Raw genomic sequence first — 20,121 nt, 5'->3', positions numbered from 1 at the left:
CATATACAATTATATTCCCAGACTGTTTCGTTCTGTATATGGTGAGCTGCCAGCCTCTTCTCTGTCTCTAAACACACGATATAACATCCTGTCCTTTGACCATCAATCCCTTTGTTTGGTTATTTGTTGAAAAATTATTAAAGAACATTTGAAAACAGATATATAAGATTTGTAAAACAAGAACTATACCCAAATAGAGAGCATTTATTCCAGCTTTCATAACAACAGATAAAGACAAACCATCCACTGAATAAGAAGTCATTGATTATAACCTGATTCCACTTAGGATGGGTGAATTACAGAGAACAACCCTGACCAGTAACAGGTCCATGGTACTTCAGAAGGGCACTAATGCAACTGATTGCAACAAAATATTTACATGGGGAAAGTGGTGGATTCACCATTTCAGTGTTTTAAAATTAGACTTGATACTGTTCTTCTGGGTGATACTTTAGCCAAACACAAATAATGAATCTCAGTACAGCGCTAATGAGCAAAATATAATGGCTTGTGCTATTCAGGAGGTCACATTAAGTCTGTGGATTGTAGCCTTTTCAACAAGTTGTGCTGCTGCTGTCTCCTCCTCCCCTCCTGTGCCATCACATCCTTATCTCCAAACTCCCATTTCTTCCCTTGTCATTGCTCTTTTCCTTCCTCTGCTCTTAAATCCAAAGAGTCCATAAAATCCATTCAAAAGCTGGTCCTTTTATATACTCTTCAAAATAAATAAAAATTAAACTCATTGTTCCTAGTACACACTAACATAATCTTGAATAGAAAGCCTCATTTGTGATGCAAGGTCAGGTTACAGAGAGATGTCTTTGTAAAACATATTTAATTAAAGCTGAAGTCCATGGAGGTAAAAAAAGCCTTCACTTAAATGCAGCAGGACACACAGAGGAACTTTCCTCAGACCAAAACGTGGCAAATATGATTGTGATATCATGTCTGCCCACCATTTCTAATTAGGTGACCTTCACAATGTCAGCTGACTGTTCTTACCACTTTCTCCTTGTAAACAATGTATTTCAGCCACTTGAAATCCTGCCATTTGAATCCCGCCAGAACAAACAGGGAATCCTTCTCATACTGCTCCATTTTCTGGATTGCACCTTCAGGATACGTGATCCGGAGAGTTGTCTTGCCACCCACATCTTTTTCAAAGCCCTTCACTGGAGCCGAGTTCAGCCTGCAGGGCAACCAGAGAAGACACTGTCATGGATTCCCACTTACACTCATGCATGTTGATGATACAGCAATCACTGCTGGGCAAGAGCTCCCTGTACACAGCTGTTACAGCAGCAAATGTTAACTCCTGCAGTTCTTCATCACAAACATTTATGAAGCTTTATACCAAGTGACAACAGTTTAATTAGAAGCTATTGAAATTATTTCATTGAATATAATGCAAACAATTCCTGCATATCCACTCTTGTGATTTAAATTGGGCTGGAAGCTTTGGAAAAGGAAACTGAAAAATATTGTCCTTGCAAATTTAGAGTTACAAACTAAGCATTAATATTTTAACATTCCGTCACTCCCAGCATATCTGACTTGGATTCTGCAAGACTGTGCTGAAACAGAGGATGCAGCTCCATGGCAGTTTAAGCAAACCGAAACTGGTCTTGTGCTCCAACCCCAGTCCAGAGCTTACACTGCTCATCTTACCTGCAGTGAGATTGTTTAGGGAACTAAAGCCAGCTAATAATTTTCAAAAAAAACCAAAGGAACAATCTCCACCTGGTTTAATTCCCCAAACTGGCTATCCAGAAGGCGAGCTGCACTGCAATGCCAACACAAAGAAAGAGGCTGGGCTGCGCAGCTTGGGTAAGGCTCAGCAGCACTGCAGTCTCACTGACTCGGAAGAGTTTTCTGCTGTGGAATTGCATCCCACCCTGAAAACACCCGAGTAGACACACAGCTTTGCTCTTGGGCACACTGATTTCTAAGGGAATGCTATGTATTTAGCTGTGCTTTGTTAAAACACCCCTCAGGGACAAAGTTTTTTCCCTTCAAAAAACAAACTGCTCTGGCGTTAACAGCGATGACTTTCATGACATTAAAGTTATTCAGAACTTCCATTCAAAACTAGAAACCCAAAGCTGAGGAAATTTCAAGTAACTTGGAATACAAATCTTGCTGACATCAAACAGCAGCCTCTGATTGAGCAGCACTGCCTGCTTGAATTACTGCAGCCTTCTTGACTTGGGGTAGTTCAATATACTGGAAAGTGCTTATGGACTGCAAATTTTGCCATGTAGGAATGTTAATGAGGATCTGGATTTGTCTTTTTCAGCTCGAGTAAGCATTTTAGGTGGGAAACCTTTTAGTAGAAAAAAATACAATCTGAAATTCTATTCAGAATTAAGGATAATAAATTACTGTGTATTTTTAGTAAAAATACTTAATCATTAGGAATAAAATATTAAAGCGAAAACAACTTAAGAATCAGCACCACCCACAATTTATACAGGAGATGAAGCCTTTTTTTTGTGGTTTACAAACCCTCGCTTTGTACCCTGACACTGAGGTATCTAGACCTGACTGCCTGCAAAAACAGTGCTCCCAGCCAGCCTGATCCCTTGCTTTTTCCTCTGTTGCTGACACTGTGTTCACACTTTGCTCACTTTTGCTATGGGCATTATTTAGACTTCAAGGCATTACGTCTCTTTAGGGTAGATGACCCTACATAATGTAAAAGCATGTGGCTCTAAAGGTAACAGAGATAAATGCAATGAAGTACTATGTAAAGAAAGACGCTTATACATATTTTCAACTGTCTTCTTGAAGTTGAGGGCAAGGTTAGCATCTGCAGTAATTTCAAGTGTCAATGTGTAGCTCTTTGGCAGGGTCTTCCCCACCCCTCAACTGCTGGGTTCACTGTTTTGCTGCTTACCTTGTTAAAGCACCCAAAACTTGGCACCCCTACTTTGTATTTAGACAGGAAACAAAACAATCCATTTCCCCAAGTAAAATGAACTCAGGTCTTCAGCAAAGGGCCAGAGTGTGAGTTGCTGATGGAGTCATAGTGATGGAGTCCTGCTAACGAGCCAGCACTGTCAGCCCCACAGTCAGTGCCCCAGGGGCAGCGCAGGCAACGGAGCAGGAAAAGTTCTGGCAGCCACCACCTGTGTTCATGAAGGTGCATACTACACAGTCCGAGCCCTCTCCCAGGCAGGACGTGCTGGTGGTTATAAACACAGCTAAGTCTTAGAAAACCTCAGTTAGGATGCCAGACCTCCTCCTAGTGCCCATGGACAGGCAGTTTTCTCCATCAGAAGTTTGAGTGTTTTTCTGTCTGTGTCCACTGATGACATAGGGAGCTTAGAGACATTAACTCCTAAACTTGGCACCACGAAGACCCTCTCAAATGTCACTAAAGTATCATCATCAGGTGAATCCCTATATCATTCTAACCAGGAATTTCTGATACACACTTGTTTTTCCCCTGTCTACAATCTATTCTAAGGAGGCATTTCAGAGCACCGATGACTGCTGCAAGAAGCTCCTGCCAGGTAAACAGCGTGACAGCTGGGAATAACGTCTGCACTGAAATCTGATAATATCCAGTTAAAGAAAAAACAGTAACTAACTCACTCCAAGCTGTTTTAGAACTGTCAAAGCTGATCTGACTCTCTTCACAAGATCAAAATTTCTTGCTGCAAGTAGCAATCCTCACATGGTAACACGAGGCATCAAAAAACTCCACATACTGCTGGATCACTCCTTTGTCCACAAATGTACCACATTTTTCCCTTTAAAATTCACCTCCTAGGTCCCAAATCTGATCCTTCAAAGGAGTTTTGCAACCCATGAAAAAGGATGTTATAACACAAGGGACTTCCCCAGCTTCCACAGGAGTAAAGGAAGCAGTTGGATACATTTAAGAAGACTGTTCTCACCTCCTCAGTCCCACATCCAAGCACCTGGCTTCATTTAACCTTTACAGTTGACTTTTCTCTCCTTTATGCATCCCACAAACAGCACAGGTGCTTAGCTGCCCTCTTATCCTCTCAGCTTGCAAACTGATTTAGATTTACTGATGTGGAGAGAAAAGGTTGAACTTTTCATTTGGAAATTAAATAGTGGACTTTCTGATGTAAATCTTAGTGGGTCGCTTAGTCCAGATGGATTGAAACTGTTCTCTTGCTACTTTTTGAACAGTCTGAGCCCAAGAAAAGGCTATAACTGAATTTTAATTCGGCTCCAATAACTGCAAGTCACCAGACTATGATGAGTAGTAAGAGCTCTTTGCTAACAACTGATAGCGGGATGAAATAGGAGAAGGGCTGTGAAAGTTTCATCCTGTTATGAACAGTCAGCCCTGTGTCCAGAGCACTGCCAGGGAAGCAGGGAACCGTTCACAGGAACGAAGCACTGAAAGGGATCTTCTTGGTCTTTTTGCCCAGAGTTAGAGGGTATTTATTACTCTGTGTACGTTCTATTCTTTCCTCGTGTGCCCATTACTAGCACATGGGAGAGAAAAGAGACCATGCTAAATGATACCTTCACTGTGCCTTAAATTCTTTTACTAATCCCTTTCTTCCACCTTAGCTAAGAATTTGCTATTTGCCACCACGTCTCATGGTTGACTAAAATTCAGAGAGATGATATCAGCTACATTCCCTTTAATATGAAATCAGTTATCTTACTAAGGAAAAAACATACCAACTTAGACTACGTTAAACCAGTTTTTATGAACTTGCACTGCGTTTTTTCCTATTTTTTCCATTGTAATGGAAATGGAAAAACTCCCACTTTTCCTATTTACCATTGTAATATTTTGTTAGTCATGATTCAGAACCTGCTAAAAAGTTCTGCATTTTTTTCAAGTCAGACTAATGGGTCTGTAGCTCCCCAGAGCACATCCCCCTTCCCTCTACACACACTCTCTCTCTCACTCTCCATTAGTACAGGTATTGTGTTTGTTAATCTCCACTCACCCAGAACACCTCCCTGACTTGACAGATTTATTACTAAGAGTTATGACTAGACCTGTGATTTTACATATCAGCATGTTTTTCAAGCATTCTGAGATGGCAATGATCTGGGTTCTCAGCAAAAGCAAAAAGTCCTAACTCTGACTGCGGTCCTTTCCACTCCTATGCCACTCTGCTTCTGCTCCCTTATTCAGCATCACCATCTGCAGTGAAACAGAGGCAAAGTATTCACAGTTTCTAGGTTGCACCTACAGGTGTTTAATCATTACTGGGTCCTCACACATGGAGGCTTACTGCTTCCTAAGAACCTATGCTGCACCATTCTTAGTTCTTCCCATCCTACCTGTGAAGTGTAGGTCCTGGGGAATGCTACACATGCATGACCAATAATACCTCCCTGAGGTACCAAGATGACATATCTGGGAGCAGATCTAATAGCACGTTTTACTGCTTCCCCATTTAAGGGCATCACAAAAGCAGCAGCTTTTAGAAAGGAGCTATGAAGAGAAGGTTCAAGTGGGATCATAGAAGAGACCACATTCCCAAGCAGCTGTGGAAAATGGAACGCTTGAGGAATGCCTTTACCTTTTGATGTGACCACCATTTATAAGAAACATTTATATGGTCATTTTTCCCCCCCTCCATATTAGTTAATGCTTCCATACGAATGGATATTGTCACTAGTGTAGGTTTAACGTTTGCCTGCATAGCATGTGAACTGATACAGAAACTGAATATATGACAAGAAAACTGTGATGCCAAAGACTCACCTGACAACAACGTCATAGTCATCAATTTTTAACCCCAATGACTTATTTGCAAGTACTCCACCATTTCCCACAATAATACATCGCCGGCAGCTGAGACTGTGGAAGAAACAGAGGAATGAGGTGATTTTTGTAACATAACTTTGAACACACTGAGCCGCACGTATTTAGTTTGCACCTGAGAACTACAGGAAACCTTTTGGAATACTAAGAATTAGAGGAGGACAGAGATACACTTGATCCCCAGCTCACCCCATCATGCCCAGGCACTACACGTGACAAACTGCTTTCAACACCTCGCGCCACGTGTGGCCTAATGAGATGAGCTGTCAGGACAAGCAGGTCCTCTCCCCCCACACCCCTGCTACGATGGGCTTGAATCAAACCCCTCTGTTTACTTAAACGTTCTCATTATTCATTTAGCACTGAAATAACAATAAACCAAAGGCTTAGTGAGGAAGTCCTCTCTTCAAGCATTTTTCTGAATGCAGGCAGACCTTGCCAGGTTATCTGGGGTGTGCTCACCTTGCTGAGTGCAAAATTGCTGCAGTTGGCATGAGACTTCAAGAGACAGAAAAACACTAAATGGATAGAAAAAGGACCCCCCCCCACACCTGTCCAGTAGGAAACATATATGGAGACACAACGGGTGAGGAAAGGGAAGGAAGACAACCTTAATTGACAAAGAAACAGGAAAGAGAAGGAAGAGAAGAGTTTCTCGTGGAACTGCAAGTCACGAGAACTCTCTGCAACAGATGTTAAAAAGTGATTTCGTTTTGAAGACAGAGAGAGGACTTCTTTCCAGCCATCTAATCCCAAACGCAGCTGGCTCTTCTGGCAATGCGCCTCCAACTCTGGTAGTTCACTGAAGGAATACGTGTCTGCAGAGCCCTTTTCGGAAAGGTTCCAAGGCAATCAGTTGTTTGGAGGAGATCTGTGGGCTAGGCGGCCTTCCTAGTTGCAGGCACAGCCAACTGGTCTCTTCTAGGCTGTCCTCGCTGTGATCAGTCTAAAGAGCCAGTGTGAGGAAAGCTCTAATTATGTGGGGTCTTTCTTTGCAGAGCAGGGCTGGAGTGCGCCTAAAGACTCAGCTAAACCACTGAGGGTTACCCCGCTGACAGACCCATTAGCTGGACATATGTGGAGAATTAACAGCACCAAGAAATGCTCAGGAACAGCTTTCCCAGCCCAGATAAAATTTCACTGCAGATCCCAGCTTTTCCAAAAGCAAAAACCTCCTCAAGAAGATGGACACATTAGCCGAGTGCTCATGTCCCTAAGGGCTGAAGAAGTGTGGATGTTTGTGATAATCAAATCACAATAGAGAAAGAACTTTATAGACAACGGCACAGAAAAAAACCACAGTTCTGGCGACAAGGAGAAAGCAGAGACAAGATCTGGTTCAGGCAGTATGTTGTGTCAAGGAAGGAAGGGAAAGAGTCAGCCCCAAGTACACCAACCGAATGATAAAGATGTTAACAGCTCTGTCAAAACCTTTACGGAAAAGGTGCTGCAGGAGGGAAAAAAGACGTAGTTCAGTTCTGGCCAAGTGAAATTTCAGATGAAAATATGCTCTTTTGATGATTAAAAGAAAGTTTGACCTCCTAAACAACAGACTGCTGGGTGAAATACTGCAATTTCTCTACCTAGTTGCCTCTGACTTTTCTTAATTTTATATTGTGAAGAATGCTACCATGCTGAAATCCAAAGGCTGCAAGCTATAGACACTCCCCTCTATCCCTTTCCCACTTACTGTTAGGATGCTAGCTCTTACCAATTTTGAATACAGATGTGTTTGTTTCAGCCTCAAACCACTTAATTGCATTCTTCGCTTTTCTGCTAAATTAAAGCACCATCTACTGTCAGCAGTCCCTTCCACATCTGCCTGTGATCCACTTACTGACAAACCACTGTGTGTAAACATCTGCCTCTACGTGGATAATCAGTCACAGGTCAGACTGGTGAGCATGAGCCGCTACACATGAGATAAAAAAACCAGTTCCACCAGCCAAAGCTGTTCCAGCAGCCTCTCTTCATGGCCCTGTTCCTGCACAGTACTTGTAGACTGATCAAAGCCCATTCTTAATTTTCTCTTGTCCATACAAACCGGAGTGAGCTCATCACATCTCTTACGGTATGGCAGCTCTCCTAGATCCTGAGTCATATTTGCAGTACCTCTCTGAACCGTTTTCAACTTCTCCCCAGATCTCCGAATTGCTGACTCTGGAAGACCAGCATGCGGAGCTCACGCTGCTCAAAGCAGGGTCCCTTTTACACAGAGATTTTATGTACATCATTCCAATGTTCTTTTTATAGTCACTGGTTTGCAGAATACAATCCTCATCTTGTAAGCACAATCTGCATTGTCACCTCTGAGATGCCTGACTTCTGATTAGGCTCCAGTTAAAGAACTGTTCAGAGAAGGGCCCAACGAAAAGGTCTAGACTGACCTGGCCCTCCTACTCCTTACTTCCCTAGTCTTTGGCTCTGGCAAATTTTCCTAGTGTCATTTTACTTTTCCTCCAGATTGGTTTTAACCACTGCAAACACCTGCCAGTAGGATTACACTAGAAGTGCCACTAAAGGATTAATTCTCAACCCTGACAGTAACTTTTCAAAGCTGTGTGACATATCCTATTCCTAAAAAGGATATGTCTGCAACAGTGTTGTGTAGAACCAGAATATAATGGACCAAGACAAATAACTAATGCCTATCTTGAACAGGTTACCTTTATCAATCAAGCTTCTAGTTCATCTAAAAAATATATCCACTACATGACAAGATTTCATTTCCACAAACCCCATGATAACTCACATCAATTATGCTGCCATCCTAGCTCCGTCCCAGATCTAACTTTCCAGGATTTTTCCTGCAAAACCGAGCTAATCAACTTACAGCCACCTCTGTCATCTCCCATATTTCCCTAGGAATGGCACAACATTTGCTGTTCTAACCAACATTCCAAGAAGGGTTAAAAAGCAAACAGTAATAACAAAAAGAATTCTTGATTTAACTACAAAAAGAATTCTTTATTTAACTCTGTAAATACTCTTCAGTGCTTACTGATTTAAAAAGACATATAATTGTCTTTTAAAATCCTCATAGTTACTAATAAAAATACACAAAGTATTTCATTGTTGCTGTAAAATGGGACAACATCATTCTATCTGTACCCCCCAAAATGAAACAAATACTTAACTGAATGGTTCTGCCTTTACTCATCATAACTGATAGGTTAATCACCTTTACCCAGCTTCATGTCTGAACCATTCTTATATTCTCGTGGTCTTGACGTATTTAAATGCATCTTCCTTTTTCCTTAAGTCCGCAGATATGATTTTTCACTAGTATCTTTCTGACACTAAGGTCTAATCTTTGATCTTCTAGAAGCTTTTTCTTAAATTTCTTTCAAAAGTACTCTGCCCACTCTCATCACAAAGCTGGAAGTTTCCGTTGCACACTCAGAAGGCAGTATTCAGATGCAGATTGCTTTCTTCAGGTGTACGTGATGAAGATACGGTGAGTCTTGGACCTTGCCTGGGTTCTGCACATCAGGCATGCACGTCAAGTCTGGGCAGCCAGGACTTTTTTAATCAAGACAGGCAGAAAAGTGATCTGGCTTGGTCTCACCAGCTTTGGCAATCACACTGTGGAACAGTGAGAAGACTGCAGGGCCACCCTGATGGCACTGTGAAAGGGAAGCATTTGGCAAGGACGTCAGGCACCTGACCTCACATCCCGACCAGAAGTTGGGACACTTTGCACCAGCATAGCTGGGCTCCTTCGCAGCCAGCACTGACTGATGGTGCCTGAGCATGGGAAACCTGCAAAGTCACTGCTGGCTCCAGGCAAGTTTCTGGCTGAAGAAACACGCCATGCAAGCAGCATCAGTTACAGCTCAATTGTTCCTCCACAAAGAAGTGTGCAAACACCTTTTTGTTTGTTTACATAGTATGTCAAAGCTGTGTTTCTTTTCCAGAAGAGCTCAAGGACTGAACACACCAGACTGAGCACAGGTTCCAGTTTGCTACCAGGGTGGTATGAAGGAGGGTCACGGACTTTCCACACCAGACAGACTTTCCCTAAAGCCCTAAGTTGGGAGCTGCAGCCAGATGTACAGCCTCTTGACACAGATGCTCAGAGGTTGAGTTCATCTACAGCAAAACTGGGATTCACACAGATCTTCTTGAACAATATAGCACTGTAAACATATGTATGCATTGTAGCAATTGCTACTTCCTCTTTTATCAAAGCGCTTTAGGGATTTGTCAGGGGAGAAAAACCACAAAGCCTTCCTTTGCGCAACTTTGGAACTAAAGGCTTTGAGGAAAGATATAACAGAATAATTAAAAAATACATCTTTAGGGTAACTGGTGCTTAGGGAGGCTTAGCATATTCCGGTTTGATCTGGCTGATGCTACTTAAACTGGTACTATCAACCTGAGCCAGAGGGACACACCCATCTCCTGCTCTACCAAATTCCTTCCTCGCTTGTTAGTTTATATACTGCATTAGTAAAGACTGTGTTAGTTATAAGTTCAAACTCTCAGGTTTCCTTCATTACTACCTGGAAGCAATACAAAAGTATCAGTCAGGTTTTTATATTTATGTCTTTTCATAGGAAATTTACAGGGCATTACCGCAGAGATTTAGCCCCCAAATCCACTGAAGTCCAGACAGCAGAAGAGCCATGGAACTAGAAACCAAGCCCTGATCGATTTGCAGAATGAGGGGCAGGCCACTGGAGGAGCCACTAAAGCAAGCAGTGAAAATGTCAGTGATGTAAACGGGCCTGGAAAAGCCAACAGAGGGCAAGAGAACTCTGAAGTGTCAAAGACATGGCCCACCACCATCTGCATTAGGGAGAAAGACATGCCAGCTCTGAAGGAAGAGGACACTGCTTCTCGAGAAAGTCCCCTGGATCTCCAATCTTTTCCAGAAAAGCTCAGAGCTGAGTTGCAACTGCCCTCACAAACACAACTGCAGCTTTACCTACCTCCTGCCCTGGAGCAGGAGCAGGTTACTATAAGCAGTTCAACAAAAAGGTGCCATAATAAGGAGTCACGAAGAAAACTAAGAAAGCATGGCACCACTTACACTATGTTATAGGTGCGAACTACGGCATTTGTTCACATGCCCTCCAGCTGCTGCTAGCTATTAACACAACTGTACTCACAATGGAGGGATTAGTTGAAGCGAGTTGGCAAAGCTGCTTCAGGATGATGAAAGGTGTACGCGTACCCGGAAGGATCGAGTTTGCCTCGTTTCAGCACCACGTCGGTACATTGTTTCAGGAAAGGTGCATCAGGATGCCCTTTTGGCACAGGGATAATCAAACAAACAAGTTCATTTCCAGGGTGATGGGAGACAAGTGAAGGTAACATCTCAAAGGGCAGCTTTGTGAAGGAGGACAGAAATGGAGAAGCTTGGGTGGGGAGAAGACCAAAGGCTTGGTGTAGATCCCCCACCGTACAACTCTAATCCCCTCTTTCCTTCCTATGCTCTCACGCACTGCTCTGACCTCACGTCTCCTGCCTCTCCCACCCTTCCCCTGGGAAAGCTGCGTTCAGCGCAGGGTTCCATGAACACTTGCTTCAATGGGCCTGGCAGCCCTCACCCTCCCCACCCATCCTCAGCCCGCTGCCTCCTGTGCTGCCGTTGCAGCGCCGGGCCAGTGCAGCTCCTCAGTGGGAGAGGAACTCTGTAAATGAGGTCACTGGAACGACCCCGGTTAAGGGAAAAACTTTCAAACTGGAATCATTTCAGTGACCCACTTTAAAGTCCTTCTTCAAACAATAGCAGCAGCCCAAGGAGAAGGTAGGGAGCTACAGTCTGAGAGCAGGCAGCAGCAAATACAGCTCCCTGGACTGGCTTTGCCAACAGAGAAAATGTTGATGCAGCTCCACCCCGAAGAGAAGGTGAACCTGGAGCGTCTGCCAGAATCAGCCCACTACACTTCTGAGAGACTACAAGTGGAAGGGTTCGCAAGACCTCCTAAGTCTGACCCCTTGTACCTCACAGACTTTAGCTGTGTCTCTTATCTCTTTCACAATAACGTGTTTTTTCAGCCCTTAATCATAGAATCATAGAACGGTTTGGGTTGGAAGGGACCTTTAAAGGCCCTGCTCCCAGCACACTGGAGCTGCCACAGAGAGGAACTGTTGGGCTCCGCTTTGAGCTTGAAACAAGATGAGAAAGTAGCTAACCTTCCCTCATCAGTCTGCTCCATCAGCTCTTCTGGAATCCAAAATGCCAGATAGCCCTTGCTGCCAGCACTGTAATTCACTGACCATCACGGCTGAAGAACACTTCTGGATGCATACCCAAGTCTTAATCCATGCCCTACTCACCAAGCAGGTTTCCAAGAGCAGCACTGTGGTAGCCTTAACACCTCCTACGGTACTCAAGCGCTCGCTTGTAATAACCCCTCTGTTGCAACTCCATCCACCTACTGCTTTAGGGTCTCACTTTGCAGCTTGCTATCCCAAGCCTTTCTTGTCCCTTTCTCCCACATCAGCTTTGATTTTTATCTTTCCTAAGACCTGCTCACTTGGAAGGGCTCTGGGAGGTATTTGACTGTGAGGCATAGGTACTACACAACCAACATTGACTGCTTTGCATTTATCACAAAAATTCCCAAGAAAACAGTAGTCCCCCCAAATATCTGTGTGTTTACAAGCATACATACCACCAAACCTTGTTACTGCAATACTACAGATATACATTTCTAGCTTGTTCCTTAGGTCTCATTCATACTTGATATCTCAGGGACTTTGCATACGTTTCACGAAGGCTTGAGCGTTAGGCCGTTCCTAACTCTGCACCAAACCCACTATAAAGAATGTAAAACCAAAGTGAGCAGCTCATGCTAGAGTGGCTGTGTTTCACAGCCTCCTGAGAAATGACTTAAAAAACCCGAAACATTCCACTCTGCAAAGAACAGGTGAGCAGCACAGGTCACAATTACATTAACCTTCACTGCAAGAATCTTCCACCTGCCCTCTGTCATTAACACTAATTTCCCATGAGCAACCTTCTGAAAGAGTCTATATGTGGATTTTTCAACAGATTAAAATCTTAGCTCTCCAACCAGAGCTGAGATAAACCCCAGATGGGTGAGACTCAGTTGTGTGCAAAATCTCTAAGAAGGTCATATGTAAAATGATTTTGCCTTCTGGACATCATTTCTCAAATTAATCCAAACTCTGAAGGCTAACCCTATCTGGCATTGCTGTGAGGCAAGGCAAACTTCAAAGCAACCTAAATTAGCACACAGACTGCAAAAAACTAAGAATCAACTTTCACATAGAGAGTAACTCCCAACTCTAACTACAGCAGGCAAGCTCTACAGTCAACATGAGAGATGTGGAGACCTACAGAAAGGCTGGAAAAGCTTACAAACTTTGTCATGGAAAAGCAGGCAGAAGGGGAGCTGGGCCAGGAAATAAAACCAATGTGTTTAGAAAGCAGGAACTGTGTTGTTAGCCTGGATTCAAGGAAGTACCACTGCTTGGAAAGAAGTAGTACCAGGACTTTCAAAAGAGATCATGTCCCAGTAAAAACCTCTGACAGCTTCTGAAAGAAACTACTTCTAATCCGGGAGGTGGCACTAAACCAAAACTGCAGGGCAAAGGGAAGGAATGACAGAAAAGCAAGGACAGGAAAGACTAAAGGACTATCACTGGGAAGCTGATTGGAAACATGCCAGTGAGTTTCAGAAGCAACCTCTACAATAGGACTGAAGAATCAAAGGAGCTTCTTCTAAGGGCATCAACTCAAATACCACAGGACCCAGGAGACTGCTATTGCATCCTGGCACAGGCTTGGCCAACACAATCACACATTCGTGCTTTAAGGGTGAGGTATTAGTGAAACATTGTTAAAACAAGCCAGTCCCTTCTTTCCCTCAAAGAGTTTCTTGTGATCCTATTGCTTTGTCAGAAAGGCTGAAAGAGAATAATGTGTTTATTGAAAACCTACTATTTACTTATTTGAAAAAGGGGCAAGAGGGTGTATTGTAACACCATATGAAACAAAAGATTAGGAAATAGTCAAAAGGTAAATGCTTTTTTCTACTCATGTTTGACTTAACAGAAGTCTCCAGAGTTTACAGATTTACTGGAAAGAGGACACAGTTTCCAGCTCCTGATCTACCTCCAAAGCACAGCCACATTTACTGGCAATAATTTCTGGCAAAAATACCTAGTGAAATTTATTTAGGACATGTGGAAAATAATCACTTCTACTCCTTCTATTCTAAAAGGTCTCATCTTACCTGTCAAGAACTGGAGTTAGACGGTAATCTTTGGTTGCTGACAGGATGGCTTTGATCAGATTATCTGGGGAGAAAGGAATAAGACATTAGGAACAAGTTCTCACTTCTAATGGAAATTAAAAACAAAGTGATGTAAAGCATCTGAAGTGGTTACTCGGAGAAACTGAAATAAGGTTCACATTAGGAATAAACACTTTAACTTGCATATCCCCATATTCTCTAGTCAATGACCTTCATGCACTGGCTGCAAAGAGATGTTATGTGCCAAATTCTGATGCAGTGTGCAAATGCCTTGCACAGAGAGAGTGACAGGGAACAAACACAGTACAGTCTAAGGCAGTGGTTTCATACTCACTTCCCTGAGATTGCAGTTTCACAAACACTTCAGACATGAAAAAGCCAGTATCGCTGTCAATGCTTGCTTTCAGACAAGCTTTTATGCAGCTGAGCAGCGAACTGGATGCAGGAACAGAACCAGGTTAAAACCAATGCTTTATTTTCCTGGCTTACTTTTAGTTTAGGTTCAGCTCCTCAGTCTGGCTTTCTTCATGGCAGAATCCAATTAAACCATCATAGTTGCTTAAAGAAATGCCCATGCAACCTCAACCTACACTGACACCCAGTGAATGCTGCAACAACTAGATGGTATAAGTTATGCAAGTGTAGACACACACACACATTAAACGTATCAAATTGTAGAAGCACAATGATTACACGTAAATAATTCTATCGACTATGGAAATTTTTGAGTCTGCTTCCTCCTAGATTTTGTCCTTTGTCCCTGGTTTTTCTACCTCTTTCCCCCATAAAGGTCCAAACTCCTTTACTACGACCCATCCAGGGCCAAAAAGCAGCAATGCTTTGGCTAGTCTGGACTTATAAATGCACCAGTAACTTCAGAATGGCTGTACTGGGTCCGACAAACAGTCTGTCCGTCTCCAAATCTTGAATCTAACTGTGGCCTTAAAAAGATGCCTAAGAGGAGCATAAGAACAAAGCAAACAGACATAATATTTCCCTGAAATTCTTTTCCACCATTTAATTATTTTCAAATCAGGGATTTCATGTGTCAGGTATAGCTTCTATGTATCTGACAACCATGACCCTCAGTGATTTCTCTTCCATGAGCTCAGAATCCTCCTGGATCCATATGGACTTTCAATCACTTCCCTTTCCTGATTTTAAATACGGATTCCCTGAGCTTCATTTATACTGAAAAAAATTGTGAACAATTAGTCCCCTTCCACTTTCCTTGGGAGACTGTAAATATCTATCATATCCTTCCCTTAAATATATCTGTCAACCAGTCAAAAGGAATAAGTAAGTCTCATTTCTTTATGAAAGATTACAAATGACACAGGAACACTGAGAAGACTGACATCAAGCGATTGTTTACAGTGAACTTAAATAGTTTTCCTGATAGACACTACTTACTGCAATCAGCACAGTTAGGGGAGTCCCTTTCAAGTAAAGAGTTCTCTTCTTATTTACTATATCCCTCTGTAGAAACTACAGGACAAGGGTGTGGGACAAACACACAAGCTCAAGGCAGCCCATGTGCCAAACACCTTTGAACCTGACAACAAGCTGGTGAGACACAGAAGGCAGACAAAGGTGATAAACAGAAAACTCTGATGGTTATTTTTAGATTGGGGAAGTTTTTGACATGGCATTACTGATAGCCCCTGCCAACCATTACAAGCTGGGAACTGTGATTACTTTCAGAAGATCGTATTTTGGAGCAGAGTAAGGAAAGTGGCAATTTGTAGGGTACAAGCAACTTACTTTGTTAGCAAAATTGTGTTTTTGTTTAATTTTCCTTCATCTGAAGAATTTCTTTTGATGCATTGGCAGCAGCCTCCCTCTCCAACAGGAATGCTATTTCCCTAAGTCTGCTGCAACAGCAGTAGGTTGTTGTGACCTCTAATGGCACCATGCCACAGTCCTCTCCTTGGTCTGTCTCATACATTGACTTTTACTGGACAGTATATGTTACATTGGTTGTATTCCCACACTCTCAGAAAAGAGATCAAAGGATTGCATGTCAAGGGCTGCAACCTCCCATCTACCAAGCTTTTCTTATGCCAGGTTTGCTCTACCACCCACAAGTTAACACCCTGCACTACTTGGAGGGCATCCGTTACACTATGTTAAAAAGCACATTAAAGGAATGCACTCAAATACTCAATGACTAATGTACTCAAATAATTCTGTTTTTCTCATCTTACCAGCTAATTAGTAATGCCTTCATAGTGAATGCTCAGGAATGAAATACAACTACTTTAGGACTGGATATGGCAGCATTTGGGATGAGGATGTTCCCCATTCCCATCATCCAGAGAGAAAACAGGAACAAAACAAACAACAATATAGGACATTCAGTACAGATTATGAATGGCCAAATGGGACATATCTCTTCAGCAGCCCCCACAGTCCAACAACACATGGCATCCCCGAGGTCTGGAAGTTGCACAAATCACAGTGTTACCTTTCAAAACTGCTGAATGAAGCTCAATAAAAGACAAAGTACTTCACTGCCAAGTGTTGATGCACAGCAGGAATGAAGGTGGCACAGATGCTCTCAATGCCAGTTCGTCTAGTCTAGCACCCTCATCAGAAGCCAGGAGCAGGAGCCACAAGCACTACAAGAAACAGCTAATTGCCTGGGCAGGGGAGAGGCACTAGATCTTTTTGACTGAGCTGGGACTCTACTAGAAGATGCACGATACACTGCTGCTCAGGTGGACACTTGCATTTGGCACCTTGCTCACTAGCACCAGGATGGGAGGAAAGAACCTCCTTCAGTAGGAGCTTCTCTATCTTCTTGGGGCAAGGTTTGAAGGATGCTGCTGTGGCTGGTCTGCAACCTTCCACAAGACAGTGAAGATACAATAGGGAACCACTGACTGGATCTTTTACCACAGCTGGGTCAAGGTGGAGGGTCACTTGAAATCACCACTGCAAAGACTACTATCACAGATAGCAACCTGCAGGACACAAAGCAGTGTTCATCTCCAGACTACGACTAAAGAGAATCAGGCACCAGGAAAGCAGGTGCACTATGTAAAGTTAATTGATGGAGCATGCTTTCTTCAGGGTAAGTGAGAAACTGAAAGGGTGATGAGCACAGCCTGCCTTATATACCTATGTACTGAGTGAAAATAATGGATGCAAGTACATGTTACAAATGCTACAAAAAAAAATTCCTTCCTGTTTCAAGTAACAGGATTTGTGCACAGTCACTGGCTAAACACTTATCCATCAGGGACTAAAAGCAAGTTTTTCAAGGATAAAATAAAGGCCAAGTCTTCAAGACCCAAGCCACTGAGACTGCACCAGTGTATGCACAACATGATTGGTACCCCCATGATCTAGGCAATAACTAACATGTTCTATCTTCATGCCGTAGCTTCTGGGCAAATTCAAAAAAACTGTTCTACAGAACAGTGGCAGAAAGGCTACCAAACCAGTTTTGACATTGTACACACTGATGCTAAACTTCTGAACAACTTATACTAAACCATTACCTGATTTAGTAGCAAATCTGATCAGCAGCAGATCTGGTATGCTGCACCTCGGTCACTGAACCCCTCCATTGGGGTGGGACAGCAGTGGGAACAGTCAGCACCCAGGGCAGCAAGTTTCTCTTGAGTAGGCATATTCTTAAGGGAGAGGGATAGAGCTCATGATTGGGACCTACTTATATTGAACACAGCAAAGAACAAAGAACAGAGCAACTCAAGATCAGTGTTTCAGGGGAGCACATTTTGTGCCTGGTAACTGTCAGCTTTTCTCCATTCATCCACCGATTTTATTTTCTTTCTTTTTTTTTTTTTTTTTTTTTAAATAAAGCACCAGCTGTGTACAGCCCTTGCTTTAACATGAACCCATGCTTAAAAGAAAGATTGTTTTATTAGGGTAACAGCTATGCAAACAATTTGTTTTGATTTTTTTTCCCCCCAGACGGTTTACCCAGGTTGCAAAGAAACCATGGTATGGATACAGACACAATGGTAGCCCAGGCACAACTTCTCTCTTGCTTAGCAAGTGAGAGGAACAGACACAGTGGTGGGTGTGCTCTGCCTTGTATATCTGTGCACCAAGGAGGGGCCAGGAGGGTCCCGAGTATACATGTTCTGAGTACTACAAAGGAAAAAATCCTTCCTGTTACAAGCAACAGGTATGCATACACTCACCTCTTGCTTCCAGGGCTCAGGCACACAGCCAGCTCAGGTGTAACAGAATTCATTATCTCAGACACATCCCCACTCAAACAGGTCTCTAATTCTGTAAGGGCCATTTCCAGTCTGGAAAAGTTTCAGCTACTTTTGTTCAGTGCAGAACCCCAGCAAATTAGCCCAGCAGACATGTCTCAGCACCATATGCCCAGAAACGTGAACCATGGAGACCATGTTGTAGAGAAGACCTGCAGAGCTCCATGGAAGGTCAGCTCAGACCAAGCAGAACTTATTATCTGCCATTCATTGCTGGCACAGTGGCAGCTCCTGCAGATTCAGCAGCTCTACATCATGTTTACCCTGGACAAGGCGAGCTGGCAGCACTGTACCATGGCTACCTCGCACTCTCCATGGGATTCTGAGCAGGGGATACTGAGCAGGCAGGAACAGAACAGCTCAGGCAAAACCATGCACTTCTTCCCTGTCACTCTCCTCCCCTAACCAGTACGGATAAAAGGTGAATCCATTTTTGAGAAGCAGTTAATCTTTGATCTCTTCCCAGCTGCCAAACAGGCAGCCCAGCAGGTGCTAATTAGCTGCATGTTGTGTGACATACGAACTTCCCGCTGGAAACTGAATTCAAACACCAAACTCCTCTGATGCAGATCATCCAACAGCCATCCAGCAGCCACAGTTTTGGTAACTGCTTGAAGGCTGCGTAAACCCAACAGCAATATCGCTTCATGTGTACTGTTGCTCCTATTCATCCTCACGAGACTCAAGGCAATCGTTATCAATAATAAATCCTTCCTCAAGGATGCTGATTAAACAGCAATGGCAGTGCCACCATCCTTAAGGCTACAGATATGTGCCACTCCCAGGACAGCTAACATCTCAGCAGCAGCTCACTGGCAGCCCATTTTTTTATTCCTGTTAGCTCCAACAGTTCACATCAGAAAGAGCAAATTACAATGCAGTGGTTCTGCTTACCTGAAGCCATCTGTATGGTAGACATAAGAACATAGTGTACATACATATGTTATATATAGGGAGGAATGTTTGTGCTGTTTAATTCTAGCTGAAGTATTATGCAAGTGAACTTTTATTCCAACAGTAAACACGTGGCTTTTACACAGCTCCTTCAAGTCGAAGGCTATAAGGTGATACGTATACACACATATATGCATATTCCTGAATTTACCCTCTCAGGTCCTCCACCTGTTCTCCTAATTTCTGAAAGCAGGAAATGTTTTCATACTCTGAGAGAATCAAACTTACTGAAGGTCACAAGGCAAGTAAGTGACACAACTAGGAACAGAATAAAGCCTTTGACTTCTAGAGAAGGAGCCCTCTGCAAAGGCTTTCATCTTCAGTTAGCGCTCTGGCTTACATGTTCTTCACATGGGTCTGCTACCATCCTTTAATGATAAATTCATGGAAATGAACACCAATATCCTGCATTTTCACCCTCACTTTCTCCCATTATTAAATAATGAACACATCACCAGGGCAAGCAATCTACTGCAGTCTTCTGCAGCCGTAGTTTGTTTATTATATTTTTTTCTTGTCATGGAGAAATCAGATCACTGGGGAGAGTGGGAGATTATTTAACCCATTCATCTATCAACCACTATGCACACACTATTACTATACAAACAAAGCAAGAAACCTCTGCACATTTTCCTCCCACCTAGAGGAGTTGTTGACTGCATTTATCTAAGAATCCTGAGTTATCATGACATATTCTATCAGCTTTGCCTTATAACATCAGAAGATTCAAAAGCAGCTCAGGACTGCATGATTTCTCTGAATGCAAGTACATCCTGACTTCAGGTTGACCCTGAAATTTTCAGACATTTCGAAAAACTAAAAGTAAATAGTTAGAAATTAGGCGGGCAGTGACCACACAGTGAGAACCAGCCTAAGTCTCAATCCTAGCTTTTTTCTCTGTTATTTATGT

The 20,121-nt window shown here is 42.9% G+C and overlaps 1 protein-coding gene across 12 annotated transcripts in view; it reads right to left on the bottom strand.

Annotated features, from left to right (window-relative positions):
• Positions 1-20,121, bottom strand: part of ST3GAL3 (ST3 beta-galactoside alpha-2,3-sialyltransferase 3) — a 194,393-nt gene that overhangs the window by 48,962 nt on the left and 125,310 nt on the right. For all 12 annotated transcript variants that reach the window (XM_075039262.1, XM_075039267.1, XM_075039265.1 and 9 more), the window contains 3 exons: positions 13,984-14,047; positions 5,711-5,806; positions 1,003-1,189 (listed from right to left, as the gene is read on the bottom strand). In XM_075039262.1, the coding sequence (XP_074895363.1) occupies positions 1,003-1,189; positions 5,711-5,806; positions 13,984-14,047 (347 nt within the window). The remainder of the gene's footprint in view (positions 1-1,002; positions 1,190-5,710; positions 5,807-13,983; positions 14,048-20,121) is intronic.

This window comes from Buteo buteo, chromosome 10 (genome assembly GCF_964188355.1).
Source record: "Buteo buteo chromosome 10, bButBut1.hap1.1, whole genome shotgun sequence".
In the NCBI taxonomy this organism is placed as follows: domain Eukaryota; kingdom Metazoa; phylum Chordata; class Aves; order Accipitriformes; family Accipitridae; genus Buteo; species Buteo buteo.
Note: the sequence above shows the minus strand (reverse complement) of the source record. Positions and strands in the feature narration are given on the sequence as shown.